This window comes from Ananas comosus, linkage group 8 (assembly GCF_001540865.1).
Source record: "Ananas comosus cultivar F153 linkage group 8, ASM154086v1, whole genome shotgun sequence".
NCBI lineage: Eukaryota > Viridiplantae > Streptophyta > Magnoliopsida > Poales > Bromeliaceae > Ananas > Ananas comosus.
The window spans coordinates 12,043,742-12,067,927 of NC_033628.1; the positions used below are offsets into that span (position 1 = coordinate 12,043,742).

Here is a 24,186-nt window from a genome sequence, read left to right on the forward strand (position 1 = left end):
ATCACAATAGGATAACTTATTGAAGTTTATTCTAAATTTATTTTGCTCATGGTCCGCATATTTATACAGTAGTTCCTTAGCTGAAGTTCCTCTATGCACGAGCCAAATTAATTAGTATCTTTCCTGAACCAAGATTTACCCTTTTTTCGCGCGTTCTTCCTTGTAATCATTTGGCGCCATTAGCATGTAAAATTTGATAATTTTAAACAATAATAAACTAAGATAAAGGTCGATTAATCGCATTGAGTGATAGACTTAATTGAGCTTTACGCTTTTGGCCTTTGTTTAATTTTTTCCCAGCCATTTGGGAGCAAAACCTGCAAAGTTTGGACCCTTCTATCAGGGTAAAGATAAAGGCTAATTATTCCAATTTTAATGGTCGATCCTTTCTCACGCCATGTGATCGGTCGAGCATATACAGTATAATGCTATATTCGAGCTCACAATAATTGATTGCAGTTATAGGCATCATTTGGAAGTTATGATCAAGCATACGCAAAGTCTCAGCGGAAGATATAGCAATTGATATCTTAGAATGTGTCCTAAAGTTTAAGATAGTTGTATAGTTTTTTTTTAGTATCAATATACTGTTTAAACACAACATTTGAGATCTAACTTCAACCTCTAAGATGCTCAGCATTACTACACTATTATACATCTTTCATTTGGTAATCTTAATTATTGCTATAGTTAGTTGAGTTTCTGCTTGATTTGCTTTTGGTAAATGAGCCTTAATTGCACAGTTGAGAATCCGAAGATATGATGGTCGGTATTCGATGTTTATTCAAGTTTTAAAAACAGTTACTTTATATTTCTAGTCGAGTTCATTTTTTATATAGGAAAGTCAAATTTTCTCAATATAATTCAAAAATAAGAAACATACATTAGAAAATGTTTTACTGTGCTAATTTTGAATTCGAGCTCCTTTTAACTGGAGAGGCCATAATAGGGGCTGGACCATTCGACATTGTTGCTCGTGGTCGTGGTGGAGTCGAACCGTGTTGTTTTTAATTGGTCCAGTTTGTAGGTCGGTACACTACATAAACAGTTTAAAGGGACAACTGTAAGAGCGAGACGAGGCACGATGTTGTCACTCACGAGCCTGCAGGAGCAATGATAGATGCTTCCGCGGTTTCAGCAAGCGATGCCTGTGTGTGACGTGCATTTGCTTCTCTGTCTATTAAGCTTTTGAAATACAACGATTATTTCATATATTTTATATAATATTAAAAAATATATTTTTAAATTCGAATCACGTCAGATTTCTAGCAAGTATTATTAATTTTCTTCTATTTAATTTAATTCTACATCATCAATTTAAACTTTTGAACTACAACGATTGTTTTATATATTAATTTCACAGTTTGTGAGATTTCACGAAAATTTGGATGTCTGAATAAGTTATTTAATAATGATTTATTCATTGTGAATTTTTTTTAGTAAGAAACTAGTTCGATTTTTACTTCTTAAAAAGATCTCAGTATTTATAATTCACCAAGATAATATATTTCACGTACGGAATAATTTATTTTATTTTTAAAAAAATAACTCTGAATATGACATTCAATTTAAAACATTTGATGACGATCGTCATTTATCAAATGTACAACTTTTTTTGGTAAATTATGAAGATATACTTAACAAAATACTTATGTATCCAAACATGATTGAAAACTTATTTTCCTCACACAACAAGCTGTGTATTTAATTAGTCTCGCTTCGAAGGTTTTTTTTGGATTCAGGTCTCTTTGGCGAAATAGTGCAGGAGGAAGCTAAAACAAAGTAATTTTTAATTTTACTACAGAATTTATTTTGTTAACATTTTATTATAATGCTTCTCATAAAGCTAGCTCTAGTAGTACTAAAATAATATTTCATCACATATTACTAATCTCGGACCGAACGAACATTATAGCCCAATGTACAGGATGTGGGATTATAAGTGATTCTAATATATAACGCCGTTCTTAGACCTCATTACTCAGAAAACTTTTCACAGATCAATATAAATCTAAGATCAGAAACAACAGTTTCAAATTTAAACTTACACGAGAGTTTGAATATCTGACCTTATAATCAGCATCTGATTATCTAGTCATCAACAGCTTGTTGCACCGTAAGAAATGTGGTATTATTAGTAAGATTATTATTGCTCATAAAAACGGATCATATCAATCAGATCTCCGAGATGTGCAGCACATGCACACCTACTGGAATGATTACGAAGACTAAAGAAAAATATCATGTTACTTTGTTTACATGCAGCCTTTTGCACTGTCACTGTGATGGTCCACATAATAAAGTGAGAGAAACTTTTGAACAGACAAAATCTCTTGCATACTACGTACGAGCAGTGGACACCTTGACATAAGAGACCCATTTTCCCACGGAACATTTTGTCCTTACTTATTTAAATGCTTCATGTTTTAAAATATAATCCTTATATGTTATTAATGTACTAATAATGTATTTAGCATTTTTAGAGTATGTATGTTAGTAAATTAAAATTTATTGTATTGTAATATATTTTTTGAGAGTAAATTATTAGCAAGCTAAAAATTTTCGTTCATTAGAAGATGAATAAGATTTATAAATCTGAGGCTTTAAGGTTACGTAAAATAACAAAACTACAAAAACAAAGAAAAAACAATTAAGATGGGATCTAACATCTATAGAGCTCTACTAAAAGCTCCAACCATCTGTGTATCTCTATATCATTCTGCATTGGTGATTTCTTTTTTCTCTTTTTACGAAAGATAAAATTATTCCTGTGCAGTCATATGCCCACCAAGATATTACTGGTGTGCTTAAACCGTTCGACCTTTTATAAGCTTAGCTTAGCGTTATAAAAATAGCCCATAATAAGAAGTTAAAAACCATTCTCGTATTCTTTTTCGAATTTAGTTTATAAGAACACTATGGTAAAAAAAGATACATCCCGTGAACAAATCATCCACTATCTTATTCTCTTAATCAAATTATCTTGTACGTGCACTCTCTTTCTTAATTAAAATTAAACACACGTACAAAAACCTTCTCTTTTAGCTGTACTCTTAAATTTTCAAATTTGTGGGGATGTTGGGATCCCTTAAGCCCTCAATCTGTTAATAAATTATTCAGAGAGCTTATTACAAAGCAATGGTTAATTGTTACTCCATGGCCATGTTGGCTTAAATGGGCCAGCATTCTGCCATATGACGGGAGGCCATGTGGGCCGAGTCATATTCGAAATGGCGTAAGGCTGGGTTGGGCTGAATCATGTTCGAAGTGGCGTGAAGCCAGGTGGGCCGAGTCACAATCGAGACCCGTGGGCGCTGTTTCTGTACGCTTTAAGTGAATTAGTTCCGTATTTCTAACAGCTCGAGCATTTGGGATTAATAGTTAGCGCCAACGATCCGACAAGTGGTATCAGAGCCAAAGGTCACAGGTTCAATTTCTGCATGCTGCAAATGTATGCAGGTACTGAAGGGGGGATTGTTGGCTTAAATGAGCCAGCATCCTGCCCTGTGACGGGAGGCCATGTGGGCCGATTCATGTTCGAAGGCCAATTAATTGAATCAGTATGCAAGAACAAGCGAAGGGGAGCTGTCGCTGTACTCCGTTTATATCATATGGAGTTGTCAATTTTGGTATGGATGCATTGCATTTAAATTTCTCATTATTATTATGCAGCACAACAATAATATATATATTATAATATATAAATATAATTTTATGGATATTTGTAGCATTAGGCATGGCCGTTTGGTATATAGAATTAAACATAATATTTTAAATTTAGAGATTGTTGATTTAAGTGTGCATTTGGTTTTTCAAAAAATAGCCTAGAAAATAATTTTATAGCTGAAAAATTATTTTTCATCTGTTTTATTATAGGAAAAAAATACTTTTCCTAATATTTGTTAGATTTTATAAAAAACTAGTATTCTTACTTTAAAGTTTTTAATTTGAAAAAAAATGAAAAAATTATTTTTTTATAAACACTTGTTTTCTAGTAAAAATGGCTGATTTGCATAAGAAATGTACTAGTTTTGCGATTTTGCAAATATAGGCCATTATTTTTAATTTTACAGATTTGAACCGAATTTTCAGAAAAACTGACCAAAATGCCATTTTATTCTCTTTTCTCTCTTTTTTTTTTTTTTTTTTTTCTTTCGAAAACATAGGCCACTTGTTTTCTTTAAACATGGCGCACGGGGTGCCGAGGCTTGCGCTGGCAAAAGTGGTCGTCATGAAAGATAGAGTGTAACTTTTGTTGAAAAAGTGCAAATTTTATATCAAAAAATATGATTTTCATCTCAAAAAGTACAACGTTCATCTTAAATAATACAATTTTCTTATGAAATAGTAGAACTTTATTTTAATAGTGTAATTTCCTAACTTTTTTTATAACAGCGATGAAATATAATAATCTTTCAAGTAAACAAAATTTTCTTTATTTTTTTTTATTTTTTTTTCTACTATCTATATTTTTTTTTTGCTCTTTGGAGATGGGCACATTTTCGTCCTCACCTTTACAAACTACGAGCACCTACTCGGTCATGACCTTATCGCTTTCATCTGTTCCTCCCTCACCCGCGCCTACTTCAAGTTGTGCTCTTTGGGCGCCGGCATTGATGCCGATGCCAGCGGAGGCGGCACTGAGTTCTTTTCCTCCGGCATTGACATCAGTACCGACGTCGGCGAAGGTGAAGGCGAAGGCTGAGAAAGAGGAAGAAGATGTAGTGCCGTCATCACTACTGTCGCCGAGGGCCGCGAAGGTGGTGGAGAAGAGTCGAAAAGAAAAAAAAATGAGAGAGATAAAGAAGAGAAAAAAAGGAATAAAAATATTTTAGTTATTTTTTAAAAAATTTGACTCAAATTTATAAAATTTAAAATAGTGAAATATTTTTGTAAAATTACAAAACTAGTAATTTTTTTTAATGTAAATTAGCCAAAAAATATTTATATATTTTTTTCAAGGAACCTAGAATCACTTTAGCTTTTATATATGTGTTCTTTTCTTGATGTGATGCCCAAGTCACTGCTAAGCAATTTGATCACATTTGTTGTTAATGCGATCCAAACATCGACCTGAGGGCTCCACTTCCAGGATTTTGCCTAGAATTAGGGAAAGATTATGTTATGTGTAGCAAAATAAACTTGATAAAAATATATAATATTTGTTTTATATGATATTAATTTTTATCATTCTACTAGAAAAGGAAAAGATATTTACTTTCTCACCCCAATTCAGTTTTACTAATAACGCTGCGAAGACATTTTCCTTCGCTTTGATTTTCTAAAAATTAATTTTTCAGTATATTTTTTTAAATTTTATCTGAGAATACTTTTAATAAAATACTATTTATTATGAAAATAGTTTCCCACGCTTTTTTGAATAACCAAACACCCCGACTAGGGTTAGCATTATTCTTAGAGTTTAAATTAAATTGTTATCTAATTTGATTAGGATTTTGTGGTCGGCCGACAGTCCATGGAGCTTCATCAGTGAAGTTTGGTTCCTGCTGCTCGGTTGTCTCTTTTGCACGTTATTATGCTTATGAAAATCAGTTTCAAAGAATTAATTTCAAAATAAATATTATTCTAATATATATATTTATGTATTGAATTAATGTTGACACATGCACAGATTGCTGTTACAAGCTCAGCTGGAATGCTACTGTGCATGCGTCCAGGTTGGGTTTTGATGCAGTCCCATGCAGATCCAGGCGAGCCTTGGACGCGATCTCGGGTGCGACAAATACCGATCGTAGCTAGCTCAGTTGACTAAGAATTTAATTAATGGGTCATACATGAGATTTTAAATTTGAACTATACGTTTCTACAAAAAATGTACAAAGCGAACAACTATTTTTTCCCAAAAGAAAGGGAACACAGTCCTTTAGTATATTACCATAAAATTTTACATAATGTATCTGAATTAGGAATCGTTGTGCGTCGGCTATCCGAACTTTTAAGATTTAGATTTTACAATCTAAGTCTTCCAATTTATTTGATTTGAGTCAGTCAGCGGTATTTTTACTTCAAAATTTTAATCTGTCGTTTCTTTTTACGGATTTAGTTAGTGTACTTCCTTTAATTCTCACGATTATAAATTTATTAAAATAAGTAATAAACTTAAATTTTTGAAGTTAAAATACTGTTAACCGGTTAAAATCAACCAAATTGAAAATGTTGGATAGTAAAATTAAAATTTCAAAAAATCGAGTAGCTGACTCAAAATTTAGTTAGGATAAATTACGTACATTTTTACCTTTTTTAAAAAAAAAAATTGGAGGAGGGTGATTTGTCCTGCCGTAGCGAAGCCTAGCCCCATCGGGGGCCCACAATAAAGAATTTGGACCCGGCCTGGTACCTTAGCCTAAATTCAAAATGGACTCGGCCCAACAATTCTTTTGCCAGTATTTGGGCTTACCGTGGGCCTGCTCTATTACCTGTCCGAGTTTTATTTGTTTTTCTTTTAATCGAGCACAAAGTTGTAGCCTCGAATGGGTAGAAGTATGCATGGTAATAATTATGGCGTTTCATATTTACAATAAAAAAAAAATCAATTTAAAAGTAAGTTCGACTTGTAGAATATCATAGAATTTTTATTTTACTTTGATATTAGATTTCCCTATACTTACACAGCACGATTAATGATATTTCAAAGTTTGATTTGGATATTAAATTATATTAGAATTTGACTCTTCTAATTTTAATATTTATTATTATTATATGTATTATTTATATGTATAAAGGACACATGGTTTTAAGATTTGTACGTGAGAATTACAAGTTTCTTCATGCAAAATATATTAAGATAATGATCACGATAGTCCCATGAAAAATCGTAACGTCGTGTTCCTCAAATTTTCACATCTTTTCCCCCTTCGGTGGAATAAATATGGTGTGTGCACCACATCATCCTTAGACCGTCCTTGACAATGGAGCCAAAAATTATTTATTTTTTTGTGGTTCTAAATGCTACCGGTACGCCTCATTATCCAAAAATTTAAAATTTTATTAAACTTTTAGTAAATTTTTTTTGATTTAATAAGTTAGTAAGTTTGGACCATAAAAAGCCGAAAAATATAAGATTTATAGTTATATATATAATAACTGTACTTTCAGTATTTTTCTATTTTTTGTGCAAAAGTTATATATAACTAATTATAACTAAGTTTATTGACTCATAAGACAAGATGAAAAAAACTAATTAATAAAGAGTATTACGGTAATTTCGTAAATAATTATTATTTTTGCACTTGCATTAAGATAAAATCACTTTCCTTGAATAGTATTGTTATTTTTTAAATAATGTAATTGTTAAAAAATAATTTTTAATAGATAATATTTATTTTGAAAATTTTATATTTATAAGACTAGCACATGAACATAGAAAAGAGGTATACTTAATCATTAAAGTATTGTAAATATTCATGCAAAGATAGATTTACACATTTATTTTATAAATAGAGATACTATTTCAGAAAATTATATAAATATACATGGAGCCGTTGTGCAATTTTACATAACTATAGGGGTATTTATGCAAAAAGACACCCTCCTCTACACTCTACCTACCAATGGTCTTTCTATGTTGGCGTGGCATGCCCGGTCCACCAATTGATTCCCCCAGTCTCAACGGACAAAAGGCATCGAGAATTTTGTAAGAAGAGAGAGAGAGAGAGAGGGAGAGAGAGAGCTCCGATGCAAGAAGAGCGAGGAGAGAGGCGAATCCCGAACCGAAGCGACACCACCACCTCCACCGCCATGGTTACGCGCAGCCACAGCTCGAAGAAGGGGAAGGCGATGGTCTCGATCTCCCTCCCCGCTTCTCCCATGGGCGACTCCCCCTCCGCCTCCGACGAGAAGAAGAAGAAGAGGGAGGAGAACTCCCCCTTCCCCTTCCCCTCCCCCTCCCCTCGCCTCCCCCCTCCCCCTCTCGGCCCCCATCGCGAAACGCCTCCTCCAAATACGACTTCGTCAAGGTCTCTCGATCCTAGGGTTTTTTTTTTTTTTTGATTTGGTGATCTTTGTTTGTTATTGTGTAAAAATTCGTCGTGATCAGGTGAAAGTGTGCTTGAGACAACGCGATCACTACTACGTCCTCTCCAGGTTCCTTCTAAGTAGGATGTTGACCGTCACGAAGGTGATCGCTTGTTTCCCGGCCAATTTGATCCTTTATTTTTGGTTAATTTGTGATTTCTTTTTGATTTTTTCAATATTGGTTGATGTAAATTGGTTTGTCTCTTTTGCAGCCAATTTGATTCTTTATTTTCGTGAATTTACATCCCTATTGAATTCGATATTTTATAGCATATAGCGGTATCTCACGTCTATAGATGTTGCATTAGTAAATTCTTGATGGGATTCATCTCACCTTTGGGACATTCTTGAGGGTTTCATTACAAACAATGTGTTGAATTTTTGGCAGTACAGTTGATCAAGAGATCGTCTGCCCTGTCTTTGACTTGCTCTCTCTCTGTTCTTTCATTGCATGCGGCATATTTGTTTGCTTGAGCTCCAATAATTGAAGCATCATCCATCAAAACTGCAATTTTCTCATGTTAGCTGAAATTCGTGAAACTTTTTATCAAAGCCCAAAAGATTTGAACGAAAGCAGTCGAATTTAAATTTTATAAAAGCATCTTACCATTATTATTTTTATTGTTCTTGAAGAGGAACGTATTTGAAGAATGATTAAAGAAGCATGCATTACTGTATGTTAGTGGCAAGAGCCACATATTAGCCATGGCATTTATTCACACCACACTGGAACAAACTTTCATGCAGGTGGCGCATATAATTATGATAAAATGCTCGTAAAATATGACCCATGTTAATGTTATAAGAGCTTTTCATGCTTAATTTATTATTTCTGATTATTCCTTTTCAGATTCCTAATCATGTTGCTGTCAAGATTGCTCTTGAACTTAAAAAGCTGCTTGTAGACAACAGCCTCCTTGATGTGTACGTTGTTCTTGATCAAATTCTTCTCTTTGCATTTAATGAGCTTAGATATTGCACATGTATTACTCGCATCTTTTCACTTGAATTCTTTTGTAGAAGTGTTACTCGCTTGCTTCACTGACATGCTATGGGGACTCCTTTATGCCTTTACTTCTGAGTAATGTCATATGGAATAGTAGATATCTCAAGAACCTTACGCCATACAACAGTAGTCAGTCAATGAACTGTAATGGTCTCTTTCTATCTATAAGTATTAAGTATTCACGTAGTCTGTGCCAAAACTTACATCATACTGGACTGCACCTTTCTTAATCTTTCACGTTATACTTTTGATACATTACACAATTAGCTAAAATTAAGTGTCATCTAAATTCTTTCCTATTGTGATATTTTGTTGAGATAATCAGGAGCAATAATAGTACTGCTGAATATGTTGATGGAAGTATCTTATGAAATACATAATTTATGCCTCCTAGCATGTCTTACATCATACAATATTAAAATGTTTTGGAAATAAGTGGACGTAGTGGCGAAAAAAAAGGGGACAGATGTTGATTTGTTTCCAGTAGAATTTAACAATGATTCTTTCTGCACTTCTAATTTTAGTTTGTTATTAGTGTTATAGTTGTCCTTGCAATATAAATACTTGTTTGTGCCATCATTCTTGGTAGTGATGTTTACTAATATTTTGAAAGTTGTTGATTTAGAAATACCCATCTTTTTTTTTTTTTGCAGTTCACAGTCCGATTTGGAAGCCAATCTATTTAAGGTGCTTTTCATCATATCTTCCACTTTTGGTGTTCTAGTCTGAACTTAACCGGAACCGGCTAACCTTACCCTAGTTCAATACTTACAACCTGTTGTTATCTCTTTTCATTCTTGTTTGTTTAAGGTTAGTGCTGCAATCACAAGTCTGGTCAAGCTTTGTGCCGGTGCAGGGCACACATCCAAACTCATTTACATACATATGTTTCACGCATATATGCTTATTGAAGCCTGAGTTTGCTGCTGTTCGCCTAATTAACCTAACCAATATATACCCTCGATAACTAGGGCTGACATCCGGCTCATTGTTCGCGAGCCAACTTGTGTTCGACTTGAAATGGGCTTGAGATCGAATCGCTCGTTTAATAAACGAGCTGAATCTTTTAGCTCAATATCTTAACGAGCTAAACAGGGTCGGATTGCTCGTGTTCGGCTCGATATAGCTTGAATACGTATACTTTATAATTATATATTTTACATGCATTATATTTATATATACAATTATATAGGGAAATTTCTAATATTTGGATTATGGCCCACCCCACATGTAAAGAGGCCTATTTATTTGTAGGATTTCAATCATTAGATCAAGATCTAATGGTAGAATTCTGGGGTTCTATTTCATATAGAAACCTTTTAGACTATTTTTTTCATGCAATTTTTTTTTAAAATTAATCAATATGATATTTAAATTTTGAGTTGTAAACAATTCGAGCTATATACGAGCTAGCTTGGCAAGTAATCGAGCTAGCGAGATGAACACGAGCTAGCTTGTCAAATTGCCATCTGATCACAAACTGGGCTTTTCCAGCTCGTCACGAGCTTAAGCAGAACACGAGTCGGCCGCTATTGATCTTGAGCTGGCCTTAGCTTCCTTGTATTCGACTTGTTGACAGCCTTACATACTAATCCTTGTGCAATAGATCTAGTTCTGAATCAGGTAGAAATGCCACTAATATGAACCTGAGCCTTTTTTGGTCAAGTATGGGTGTTCGAGTCTATATAGTTGCTCTCTAGGTTACAAAGCATTCTGTGCCCTATAAAGTTGTTTCTATAAACTTACCTCTCTTTGATTACCTCGTATTGCCTTTCGTCGTAGGATGATAGGAGTTAGAGATGATTTTGCTCCTGCTCTATAACCAAATTTTCTATTAACTAATTCCAGAAAGAAGTGCACCAATGGATCAAAATCTTCCTTTAACAAGAAAATAGTTATTTTGTATCGGTAGTGTTGTTAATAGGCATTCTCTGTTGTTGCAATGAATATTTTAATGCTGTGGGTTCTAAAATAGGTGAAATTATTTTACTTTTGCTAAGCCTGGATTTAGATTGTTGCTGATAATTTTTTTTTTAACAGAAATTAGTATTGGATGAATATTGAAACCGGAATTTTTAGCTGAATTGTGATCTAGGAGCAGTTGACTATTTGTTTGGGTTTGTAGTGCTCTTGTACCTATTTCTTTTCATTCGATGAACCATGATCTAACTAAATTGCATATGCAATTTAATCATTCAACTATTGTTGTTTTGATATAAATATGCTAGTACCTTTACAGCTGATGGAGCGGCGGGGGTACGGTGAGGAGTACATAAACCGGTATAAGATGATGACAAAGTGGGTACCTAATTTCTTTACTTGATGCTGCATCGAATGGAAACTTGCAATCCCTTACTGATCAATGTGAAAATCATGTATGCCTTACACTAACTAAAAGATGTTAAAAGATTCTTTAGTTCTCGTCATGCAAATAATTGACTGGGTAGGCAATGGGCTTGCCACAACTGCTATTGAACATTTAGATGAATACAAAAATTAGCCACTGCTTGGAAGATGGTCTGTATATTTCTTCAGCATAAAAGCACGTGGAGAAGTGATGATCATTATGGAATTTAAATGTCTCCTTTTTATTTGTTCTTAGATGACCAATAGAGACCCAATAAATATTGGTGATGCTTTTTTGTAGAAAATTTAACTAGAAAGAGGAACATTAAGAGTGAAGCTACTTTATTTATATCTTCTTCAACTAAGATTCTTAACAAAAGTGATTGTCATCAAAGCGAATGATCCTATCTTTACTTTCTATGATAGCAATTCCTTTATATACTTTTCTACAATGCCAGCACAATATATATTGATTGTTTTTTAGTTCGTAAGAATTTCTTATATAATATTGTCCTTATTATGCTAAAAAGATCAGACCGAGCTTCTGAAAATCTTGTTGGTTGTACAAATTTTTTATTTTCTCTTTTTATGAAACTGCTTATTTTGTTGACTTTTTTTTTTGTTTCTTGACTGCAAGATTTCATCACCAAAGAGTTCCTTTCGTTATTCTTGTGTGTGGAACTGCTTGCACTGGAAAATCAACAATTGCCACACAACTTGCTCAACGGCTTAATTTGCCCAATGTTTTGCAGGTACATATTGTTTTACATTCCATATATTTCAACTATTTTAGCATTATAGAAACAATACAATTTACTTTTCAACATGCAGACAGATATGGTGTATGAACTACTACGCACATCAACAGAGTAAGTAATTTTCTTTGTTCATGAAATCACCTATCTTGAAGCTTTGGGTTTGTTTAGGAAGTAAAACTAATGTCATCTTTTCCTCATACTGCGTTGAATATCTTATGAAATAATTGGTTGTTATTCATGACGCAAATTTAGTAACAGATATTTCGCTATAATTTTGTTTCATGTATAACTAGACTTTCTATCCAAATGTTCTATGCAGTGCCCCTCTAACATCAACACCTGTTTGGGCTCGAGACTTTAATTCATCTGAAGAGCTCATTACAGAGTTTTGTAGGGAATGCAGAATTGTTCGTAAAGGTAGGCTTTGAATACTATTATTTATAGTAATGAGCTCTTCAGATCAAGTCTGAGCACATAATGTATCTGAATTTTCAATAATTTTAAGTAAAACCCCTATGTCTATGCTAGGCTTGGCTGGTGATTTAAAAAAGGCGATGAAAGATGGAAAGCCTATCATCATAGAGGTATGAGTTCTATTCTGGGTGTGAGAATTAAAAAGAAAATGGTTGTATTTTTTAATCCGAAGTAGGATGACTTATATTACTAATCAATTGCCTTTTATTCCATGCTGCTTTACAAAGTAGAGTTCTTTAGTAAGGTTAGAACTACTGAATATAACAAGAGCAAGAGAATAATAGATATATGTTGCTGTTATTGACATGACAAATTTTATTAGGTTTGCTGAACTGTCGATTTAAAATTGACTTTTTCAACTGAAAAAAATAAAGGCTTTAAGACAGTAACTAGGTTAATATTCTACAGATCATGCTGCTTCACTATGAACGGACCCAACTTTTGTGATATCTATCGAAATGTTGCAGCATTTGAGTGATAATTCTCGTTTCTGGATGATAAGTTGCATGATAATTCTTGTCTCTGGATGATAGGTTACATGACCTTTCAGCAGAGCTCATGATTTTCTCTACCAGCATAATTCATTTCTTTCTCAGAAAGATTAGTCTTAGAATATGTTATGGCAGGGTATACATCTGGATCCAAGTATTTACTTGATGGATGAGGAAAATAGAGAGTCAGTTGAGACAAATAAAAAACGTGAAGAATCTCAGCCTTCAGGAGATAGTGGTGCAACACTAACAGAGCAAAGTTTCGAAAATGGTTCTGGCCATGAGAAGAATTTTCTTCCTACAAATGAGGATCAAGATGATGAGAATATGAAAATGTCTCCTGAGATAGAAAGAACTGAGGAGGGGCTATGTGCTGCTGAAAACAAGGATTATCAAGAGTATAATTATCTTGCTGAGAATTTCTCCAAGCCGAAAGGTGATGTGAGATATATTTGTAGTTTACATTGGCCTCACCTGTATTGAGTGTTTTTTTTTTTTTTTTTTTTTTTTCACACATCAAGCAGCAAGGGTATGAGTGTGCTTCCATAGAAAAATTATCTTGAACTGAATTTCTTTAAACTGGTTTTCGTTTATCTCTACAGGCCTCACAAAGAGTAAAATCATTACAAGATTTATTTTTTCTATTTTTTCGCCTAATTTATGTTAATTATGATTTTGTAGAGGAAATTCGTAAAGACTCAGAATCACAAGGCAGTAATCTTGTCATGAAAAAAATCTCTGCTGCTGAACCAATAATTGTACCAATAGTTTTGCGGATGGCTGAGTTTGATCACAAGGTTTGTTTTATCTGTGTCTTGCTATGAATTATGACCATTAGTTATTCTGGTACTTCTTGCCGAATTACGATAGTTACGGGATATTATTTGACCATTATAATGGTGGGAATGATTATATTTAAGCTGTTAACTTCGTTTCTTTTGTTATACTGTGACTGACACAAGTGACTTCCAAATTCCAACATTTCATGCTGATCATCATGTCATTCTGTTCTTCTTTATAACCTTGAAGCTTCATTTTGCTGCCTCTATTTGTTGCTGATAACATCCAGCCTTTGCTATTGTTTGCTCTTGAGTATTCCCAACTCCTAAATTGAGTTTACTTAGCTTCCTGATTCGCTTGAAATGGCAAATATTTCCATTTTATTTGTGCTCCGTTAGCTAGTCATTTCCTAGTTGATCTTGTCAGTTTGCATTAACAGGTTTATTGCCGTCCTACTTTTTGTTTATAAATCACTTTCTGATTCCAATATCATATATTGACTAAATGTTCATCAAGCAAGTTTTGGTTGTTTTATGTCTTTCACTATCTGATAATTAAGTGTCGCAGTTGAATTTAAATGTACGTATTGAGTCAGCTGTGTATGTTTGGTTGGATGTGAAATGGTGTTTCAGTTAATGTCATTGTAGCTATATTATAGCTTTTCAAATGAGTTTGTTACTGGATGCAGGCGTTGTTAGAGGAATGGATAGCCACTAGGAACTTTGGAGATAAGTGTCTACTGCAGGTACTTGGTAGAGTTTTTCTCAATAGGTGCTGTTCTTTGGTCTGGTGGCTAAAACAAATGCATGATATTGAACCTATTTCTATATTGAAACCTATAATTTTCAAAACATATTCTTGTATATTGGTATTAATAAGTAGACATTGCATCGCAACATCTGGCTATGGAGAATTGTTTTGATGACATTACTACATTGCGGAGTGAACTGTTGAATGCTTGCTTTCTATTGTTTCCTTTTTTTCTTTTTCCCCATTATGTGGAAAATGCTTAGAGTTTTACCTCATTGAAGTTTCTTCTTATCTCTTGTTGTTCAAATAAGTATTTTGTTTCATTTAGTACTTTATGTTGACTGATGTGTGCAAGTGTGGAACTTCTCTATGAATGAACTATTCTGATATACCTAATATATAGCAAACTTAGGCAGAGTTCACATTCGTGGTTGCTGGTTTTTGTGCCATTTCGCACTACTTAGCTGACTCTTCTCTTATTTTTTTGCCCCAACATTTCTATTTTATATGTTGTTGAATGTATAGCTAAACAAGTTTCACTTTTATGGTTCCTGTCAAGCTATGCCTCCGCACCACACTGGCCTCATGCATAGTTTTATTAGATGTTCGCTTTTTATAGTTGACATGTTGTAGAATGAATTAAAAGGTCTTCAACATTTTCTCATGGAGCTTCACTTGTTTAATCATGCAGGATCATGATAAGCTTATCAGTAATCTTAAAATTATCCAGGACTACCTTTGCTCTTTCGAATCACAGGTAAATAATTTTATTATATTTCTTCTTCATGTGATTATTGGACCAAATTTTACTACCTTACGTTGTATTTGAAATTTAATTCTCATTAATAAGTGCTCACTGAAAATGTTCCAGAATCCAGAACATGTTGTGATTGCGTTGTTTGGCTTGAAGAAGAACATGTTTTGTTTTGATAAATATAGTATTGTTTCTTATTGAGTGAAGCTTTTGAATTTTGTGGTGGATGAGTATTAAAATTGCAGTGTCAGTCATGTGCAATACATAGTAAGCTTTCAAGTTAGGTCAATCTGTAATTCGATGCTAAATAGAAAGTACAATTTATGAAAGCTCATGCTCCAGAAGTTAAAAGAGATTGGATTACTGGTTAACCAAGTATACTGAGATATTGATTGTCTTGTGCCACAGAACAAAGCTGAAGAAAAGATGAAGTGTCCTCTGTTAAATTATATGAAGCAATCTTTGTTCTCCAATAGTTTAACCTATCAGAGAATTATGTTTTTATTATTTATATTCAACAACTCCCTCTCCCCTTTTCAACTTAGTTCTGGTCTTTGAAGCAGGGACTGACGGTCATTAATATTTCTGCGACTACATTTCCTCAAACATTGGATTGGCTCCATAGCTATTTTCTTCAGGTATGAGAAGCATTTTGTTGATCCAATAGCTATAGTTTGAGCTAGTCTTATTCATGTATTTACATCAAAGTCAACATAGACAATAAAGGTGCTCATGATAAAGGAAATTAGATTAGTAATTGTACATATAAATCTTCCCGCTTAGAGATGTTTGTGATCACCCGTAAATTTTATTGAAACCAGGAAGATTTCTGTAGACATTTCTTTTTAATTTGAGCTTAAAGATTATGTAGTTATAAGGTTAATCTGCATATTCTCCTGACAAAGATACGTGGTTATTCCTTTTACTTTCAGTGTATAGAGCGGGGCGTTTCTGCTGCATCTTGCAAAGCTGTTAAACCGCCAGAAGAGAACTAGATAGGCACTGTATAGCTAAACTTTCAGAGGTAGTTACCTTATACACTTTGTTTGCCTTGTATGTGCATTTAATATCTATGTATATGTACATGAGGCATTATTTATGCAATTCACAGCACCTTACACAAATTTTCGTTTGCAATCGAGGAAAATTAAGTTTAATCGCAGCATGCCTACATGCTTTCCCTTTTCTACTTCAGGCAAAATTATAAGTTGTTTTCCAAATTGCATTAGAAGGCCATTAGTAACAAATTAGCCCTAATTTAGGGCGTATTTGTTAAATTGTAATTTCCTCTGCCGAAGTGGCAACTTTTTGGTGAACTCAACTTCGTGCACTCTCTTCTGTTAATAAGTTGTAACTGCACTCACCTACGTGAATTAGAGAGCCTATTTCACAGGGAGTTTTTGAGTCCTGGTAAGAAACTAAGAATTAGAGTTAAATGTATTCGCCAAACTTTTTGGGTTCTGAATTTTGTTGGAATGACATTTTTGGACTTAGATCCAATTAAACAAGGCCTTAAAACATGATCAAAATTCTCAGTCCGTGTTATTGATGCCATTATTGATGCCATTCGACTGTTGTTGTTTCCTGATTTTGCTCTCTTTTTCAGTTGAGAGGGTGGCCAAACTGTAAGTAGGGTTTGTCAAAAAAGTCTCCAGTACAGATAATATGTAGTGCATAAAAAATTATTTTTTTTTTCCCCAATGATCATTATGCATGAGCTCTACATATCCTCTCAAAGATCTGAGATGGAATAGAGGATGGAATAGAGGGTCGATTACTGCTGTGGTGCATCAATGCATACAACAATTCCAAGCATCTGAAGAAGTCATAAGGCGCCCCTTTCAATAATAATCTACGTGACAACAATGACGATTGGTTGTGATGATCACAATAGCGATAACGATGTTGATGATCATCACCGTCTTAATGAGCTGAATGAAAAACGAAAAAGAAGAGAAAGTCTTCCGAGTTATAATACAATGCTAGCGAGATATCTTCTTTCATGGCGATCACTTACACACGAAACTTTTCGATCCACATGCGGGCCTCGCAATTTATGACATACATATAGATATGGCGGTTCGTCTGTTCGAGTTTCAGCTCGAGAACTCCAAAATAGTAATCTAGGGGATGAAACTCCCAAAATGACATCACGCCACAAAAATGTAGAGAACATTGCAAGTTAAAAGGCAAATTCGTGATCATCCAAAACCCCCACCTTATCATTTATTAACATACCTAACTAAAATGATGTGTTCAGTTAAAGCGAAAAAATGATCTTCATTTTACTGCAATAATTCCAATTGGTGGGAATTCCCTCCGGACCACAAGAAATTTCAAAAATTACACCCTCAATCATTGCCAGCTCTAGATGCGTGAGAAAAAATAGAAAACTTAATTTCAAGAAGTACCAAGTAACTATTCAGAGTATCGAAAGCGGGGAGCACCTTAAAGCACCTTAAAGTGTCCTACCTAAGTATTGCCAATCAATCAATTGCCAAATACTATTACATGATAGCATGCAGGTTTTTTTTTTTTTTTTTTTTTTTCCTCACCAGAACCAAAACAACGATAAACTAGTATTATTTTTCGGTTAATAATGCTAACCACTAATTCGAAGAGCTCGAGTGATTAGAAACAAAACAATCAACTCACTTTAAAGTGAATAAATATACATATATGCAGCCTCCGATTGAGACTTAATTCAATTCGGCTTTCGTCGTGGAACAAAATACAGATCCCTTGAAGGCAATATTATTTTAGTTTTTATAATTTATTATACTTAGATTGAAAATAATAGTTTGGTCAAGCAAATAGATAATTTTATTTTATTTTTTTCATCCTTTGTTATATGATTAGGAAGCTTCTCACATGAAATTTTTGCTCACATTTGAGCACCTCTTTTCCGTTATCTCCCGTCCTAAGATTCCGTTTTCATCCATCAATCACCATCACCACGTCCTATCACGTGACTCCAATACTTTCCACCTTTTTATTTCCTACGCAAAAAAGGTTGCTGGTCGTTGCAGCATCAAGTCACGTGCCACCCCACCTCCCCTAATTTACCTTTTACTCGCTTTAAACTTTTTTTTTTTTTAGGAAAAAACAATTGAAAAGAAAAATAAAACGAAAACTAGGTGCAGCTCGAATCATCGGATGAAAAAGAAATTCACGAATTTCAAATTTATACCGAGAGAAAAATTTCCAAATTTAATTAGAGAATAAAAATGATCAGAAACTGAAGAGGAGGAGGAGGAGGAGGAGGAGGAGGAGAGACGATCGATGCACGGTCTCAGCAGACACCGTAGTCGTGGAAGATGAGATCGGCCGCCGCGGCGGCTGCGGCGGCGGCGGCGGCGGCGGAGGAGGAGGAGGTGTCGCGGTGGCGGAGGAGGAGGAGCTCCTTTTGGCGGCGGAGCTCCATGACCTTGCGGTGGGAGTTGGAGTGCTGGGTGAGGACGAAGGTGGGGCTCGCGGCGGGGCGGTACTCGGGGACGAGGCGCCCGGACTTGTACCGCACCCCGCACGCGTTGCACAGCGTCTTCGGCCCCAGCGGCCCCGTCCGCCACTGCGGCGTCTTCTCCGACGCGCAGTGCGTGCACCGCCGCACCCCTCCCTCCACCCCGACCTGATGATGATCCCCACCCCCCCCGTTCTTCCGCGCCCTCCCGTTCCCGGACCTCGGCTTCGACGACGGGAACTCCGACGACGACGACGACGACGACGACGACGGCGACGACTGCTGCGGCTGCGCCGCCGCCGCCGCCGCCGCGCCGCGAAAGCCGACCACGCGCCGCCTCCCGCGCTTGCTCCGCCGCCCCTCGCCCCGCCGCGCCGCTGACGTCGGCCCCCAGGTGGCCCGCCTCCGCCGACGCCGCCGGAGGCGGGAGGTTCGCCGCGGACGATGACGGCGGGTAGGGCACGACGTCCGAGAAGGAGTCGTCCACGAACGTCGACAGCCACTCCAGCTCCGCCGCTTCCTCGCTCTGCAATGCACGCTCAGAATTTTACCCACTACATATATATATATATATGAATATAAATGTATATATATTTCGATCGTTAAATTCTGGCGAAAATGCGCGATTAGGGTTCGGCGTGCGTACGGGGAAGTAGAGTTCGTCGGTGAAGGAGCAGTGGAGATTGGATTGGAAATCCGAGGAGGAGCTCCCGCCGGTAATGGCCGATGACGGCTCCGTTGGCGGAAGCAGAAGGTTATCTACCCCCGCCGCTGCTGCTGCGGGAAATGCTTCTTGGTTAGAGAAGTCGAGGAGGTCGTCAATTCGGAGAGAATCAGTGGCTGACGGAAGCCCGTAGAGGTACGCGGGCGACACGCCGCTTGCTGTAGTAATTGGGGTAGTAATGTTGGCCGCATTAGAGAAAGTCGCCCCCATCCCCACCCCCATTCCGAAGTACTCCACGCCCCCCATTCCCATCTCCCACTCTGAAGCCATTGGTGGGGATTAATGAACACTATACTACTACTGCCCGCTGCTAGAGCTTTTTTTTCCCTTTTTTTTTTTTTTTTTTCCTTTTTCCCCTTTCCTAGTGTGGGAGTGGAGGAGTTGGGGGTTGGGGAGTGAGAGGCGAAGTTAAAAAGGAAGCGGGGAGGAATAGTGGGGTTGGGGATAAATTATGCTCTCAATAATAATAATAATTTGTGATTATAATTTGAATAATGAAGCTGCAACCCAGCAGGCATGCAGCAACAACGTGCCCCAAGCAATGCATCCATCCCCATCCCCATCCTTCCCCACTCTCCTTCTCCCAACCTCCTCCTCCTCCCCCTTCCCCCTCGCTTTAAATTCTTGTTACTTTCACCCTTCCATTTATCTCCCCCTCCCTTTACTCCACCCCTCAATTTTCTCTCTCTTCCATGTGATACTGTGGGTCGGGAGCATGCTCCTTTACTCTCTCGCTCTAAATAATTGCCATCAAAGATTAGAAACTATTTGCTTGCGCCAGGCGCACCACACCAGCCCCCGGGACAAGTGCGTCACAGAGATGGATCTAAATAAAATTTGTCGGACCACTCAACCCACTATAGACCTTAAGAAAATAAGTTTCATTTCATCCTATGCTTCTATCTAAACTACATGTCGAATTATGAATTAGGATTAGAATTAAGCCAATATTTGAATTAAAAATCGAATATATGAACGCATAGGAGGAGACAACATGGACGAGTTCACGTCAGCATATACGGTCAACAATATACAGTGGCGCGTGCGGTCAACTAAGAAAAAAAAAAAAAAAAGGGGGATGTACGGTATTTAATATCCACATGAGAGAAAAAAGATTACAAAGCGCAACAGGTGTAACAAGTACTTGGGTGTAACCTTCGTTTCTCCCCCATTCAAATAGTTATATTGTTTGCATCTACGAGTAACCGGATGCCACCTAAGATTCAGCTTTGTCCTCCCCACGACGGTAACACTCGTGAGAAACTTGAAACTCACACGTGATGTGCGGCTCAGAGGGCGAAGGGTTAAATTCGTTGGAAATTAACTATTGACTACTAATAACGCACGTGAGACGCGTGNAGAAAGCAGAGCAACCATCTATTGACTTGAATGTAAGTTTGTTCTCCCCTTAATGGTACATGGGCAAATTAGCAAATCATTGATGCTGTTTTTTTTTTTTTTTTTTTTTTTTCCTGCACTGATTGGCCGTGCACGGTGGAGCGTAAAAGCACACGTGGGACGCCACACGCACCTCGGTGGGGCCCGCTCTGCGGCGGCGAGCGTGTGGGCGAGCACGGTGTTTGGTGTTCGGGGCCGGGGAGCGCGCGCGCGGGGGCGGAGGTTGTTACCGCGGAGGGGGTGAAGAAGGAGGGCTGCTGACGCGAGGACACGTGGACTGTCGGGGCGCGTGGGGACCACCACCGCACCTGACTCTCACGTCGCGTTTGCTTCACCTGTTCCCAAGTGCACCACCCCCTCTCTCTTTTTTCACCAAACGCGAAAAAATAAAAAATCGTTTTAGCGTCAAAGTCCCCGGGCGTGCCAGCTGGCTCCAGTGGTGAAAAACACCCCCCAGTCGGCCACTGAGATTTTGTAGACCAGGTGTACCACGTCACCCGTGGACCACAATAGAGAAAAAAAAATTATGTTATATTTCTGAATTTGTTTAAAAGATATATTAAACTCAAATTTTGTTAGCAATGACAAGTAGGATAAACTGATCCATCAAAAAATTCCGTGGCAATGATCTATTCTAACCACAAATTTAGATCAAGTCGTCGTAAATATAATAAAAAGTTATTATAATAAATATAGAATTGAAAAATAAGATTAAAAATAATATATTATATTACTCGGATATCTAATGATGTAATTTGATTTGAATTTTAATATTACTGTCACAGTTTTAAGTGCGGCATATAAGCATCAAGACGAACACACCAGAAAAAAATCTATAAATAAAATCCTTAGCGGGTCGGGTTGGGAGCGGGGGACGTGGGTCCGCGCGGGTGCGGGGTGCCCGCGCACAAGCACCGTCGCCCCTCGAGCTCGCACGCGCTCACGTGCCGGGTACGGCGAACCCTCCCGCCTCGTCCGACGTGGCAACCCATGCATTGCTCCACGTCGATCACGACGCACGGGGCCCACCCCACCCCCAACCCCCACCCCCCAGCTGTAATCATCCCACCCTGCTCCTGTACGGCCCAGGACCACCTCTCGAACCTTTTCCTGCCTCCTCCTGACACTAGTACTAGTATGACGCAAAATGATGCTGATATGCCCGAATCTTAAAGCGACTTATTCGACGGGCGGGATGCGTTAGGCGACGGTGGGGCCACTCTGCTGTTGCCCGGACCAGGTCCACTGCGAAACTCGTAGGCTTATCGACAATCAATCCGTACCCCTAATCATTTCAATAGGAGCAAAATGCTATCCTTCCAATAAAAAATTTTAGAATACAACTAGTATATTGATGACGTGGCGTAACAAATCAATCAAATATCTCATTTTAGATATATATATCACATCATTGATGATTGTAAAAAAAATATTTTTATTATATTTTTTTTTGAAAAGAAGGAATGTGATTGACTTATTATTAATCACATGGTGTAAATATGATAGTGTAGATTTTTTTCTTTCCATGGGTTAATATATGTTGCATGTACTGGGAATTTTAATTAGTTCATAATAGATTCTACAGCGATACCTAGATTTGCAAGCACGCCTATAAATATACATACTATTTTTGAAAATAAAAAAAATGTATTGCATATGGCTTTCTGTGCCTTATATTATTTTGTTAAAATATTACTATACTCTCTACGGTTATTAGAAAAAACTTATTTCTATATTACTTTATCTATAAAAATAAATATATAGTGAAAATTTTATTGGACAAAATAATTAATTACCAAAAAAAATATAATCGATGGAAGATGAGAATTAATATTGCGAGAGTAAATGCATTATTATATTTATTTATAACTTGGATTTTTTTTTTCTGATAATGTTAGAAAGAGAGTATGCAATACCAATTCTTGTGAAAAATTATCAATTGGTTATGCTAAATATAAAAATATATAAATATCATTTTTAACCGCTTAAGTTTTAAGAGTGTAACGATTGTTTCATATGATATCAGAGCAGTGAATTCAGAGTTTGAGTTGCGTCACCTTAATTTCCTCCCATTTAATTCAAGTCCGGAGCGGTCTACAGGTGACATGGCGAACCGGGTCCACGCAGGAGGGGCGCATACGTGCAGAGGAAGCAGCAGCGGAGCTGCCGTATGGGAAGAGGACAGGAGGGTGCGCAGTGGGGAGAGGTGGTGGAGGAAGGCATCGAATCACGTGACAGCGGTGAGGATCCCGAGGCACGAGGCGGGGGGAGAGGGGGGGCCCGGAATCCCCGGAGCACGTGCTCGCTCGTGCTTACGATTAACCCTGCACGTGATCGAACGCCCTTTGAGCTCTAACCCTCATTAATCTATCCTCAAACGCCAATTTAACTAATTAATTTAATTAATTAGTTGATTATTAATAGGAAAAGAAATATAATTATGAGCACGTGGGACCCAGGCGACTGTGCACACTGGGCGGCCTGTGAGTTAGCGGGGTACTCGTTTAACGGTGCGGGCCCGACCACGGTCGAGGGTAACCGGTGAGAAACAGAGAAACCGGGGAAAATACTGTGTAGACCCGGTCCACGCGGTACACGCATTCTGCAAATTTAATTTTGAAAGTCTCACTTTCGAGCGTATGTACCGTATGAAAATAGTTTTATGATAAAAATCATTCGCCGTTGACAATTTATTAATTTCTTATATACCAACGGAACTTTTTAATATAAGTGAGGCTATATTATGCTATCGAAAGCACGGAGCCTTTCGTGCTTCCAGCTCGTTTTCGATGTTGCGACTTTCGAATTATCGATCGGCTCCGTTAAACTTGATCTAGAGTATTTGGAGTACCTAGAAAATAAATTTTATTATTTTCGATATCATTTGCCTAGTGATCGAATGAGCTCAAAATCAATAAATTTCAATGACCGTAGTGAACCGTTTGCAAGTTTAACGGTGTAGAAATATCCAAATCACGTGAAATTTTGATAAAAAATTCTTTATACTATATAAAACAAGATCAATATCTTTAATTTAAAATTTTAATATCATATTATTACATTTTGTAAGATTTTTATTTTCAGCCGTTGATTTTGAGCCCCTTCGTTCACTAGACAAATGATATCGTAAAATCATAAAATTTATTTTCTGGGTAGTTCAAATACTCTAAATCAAGTTTAACGAAGCCGATCGACGATTCAAAAGTCACAA

General features: G+C 36.8%; 2 protein-coding genes across 4 annotated transcripts; one reads left to right on the top strand and one right to left on the bottom strand.

The window, feature by feature from the left end:
• On the top strand, nt 7,840–16,582 carry LOC109714096. Of its 3 annotated transcripts, XM_020238524.1 has the most exons (15): nt 7,840–7,976; nt 8,057–8,137; nt 8,885–8,958; nt 9,694–9,727; nt 11,280–11,338; nt 12,024–12,138; nt 12,218–12,255; nt 12,464–12,561; nt 12,673–12,728; nt 13,245–13,545; nt 13,791–13,906; nt 14,578–14,634; nt 15,331–15,396; nt 15,957–16,031; nt 16,326–16,582. In XM_020238524.1, exons 2-15 carry the CDS (start codon nt 8,120–8,122, stop codon nt 16,386–16,388), a joined length of 1,170 nt encoding a protein of 389 aa, XP_020094113.1. In that variant the 5' UTR covers nt 7,840–7,976; nt 8,057–8,119; the 3' UTR covers nt 16,389–16,582. The 3 variants fall into 3 exon arrangements, with proteins under 3 accessions (XP_020094113.1, XP_020094114.1, XP_020094115.1); XM_020238525.1 differs by lacking the exons at nt 7,840–7,976; nt 8,057–8,137; nt 9,694–9,727 and having other exon boundaries at nt 15,954–16,031; XM_020238526.1 differs by lacking the exons at nt 7,840–7,976; nt 8,057–8,137; nt 8,885–8,958; nt 9,694–9,727 and having other exon boundaries at nt 11,293–11,415; nt 15,954–16,031.
• Nucleotides 18,516–20,259, bottom strand: LOC109714097 (GATA transcription factor 2-like). The gene is given in 3 exon segments (XM_020238527.1): nt 18,516–19,163; nt 19,165–19,379; nt 19,500–20,259. Coding segments are annotated over 3 exon segments (1,041 nt in total). The 5' UTR covers nt 19,848–20,259; the 3' UTR covers nt 18,516–18,685.

Coding starts and splice junctions, on each gene's coding strand:
- LOC109714096 (XM_020238524.1), top strand. Junction 9,728..11,279: donor TGGAAGCCAATCTATTTAAG/GTGCTTTTCATC, acceptor GTACCTTTACAG/CTGATGGAGCGGCGGGGGTA. Junction 12,256..12,463: donor CTACTACGCACATCAACAGA/GTAAGTAATTTT, acceptor TGTTCTATGCAG/TGCCCCTCTAACATCAACAC.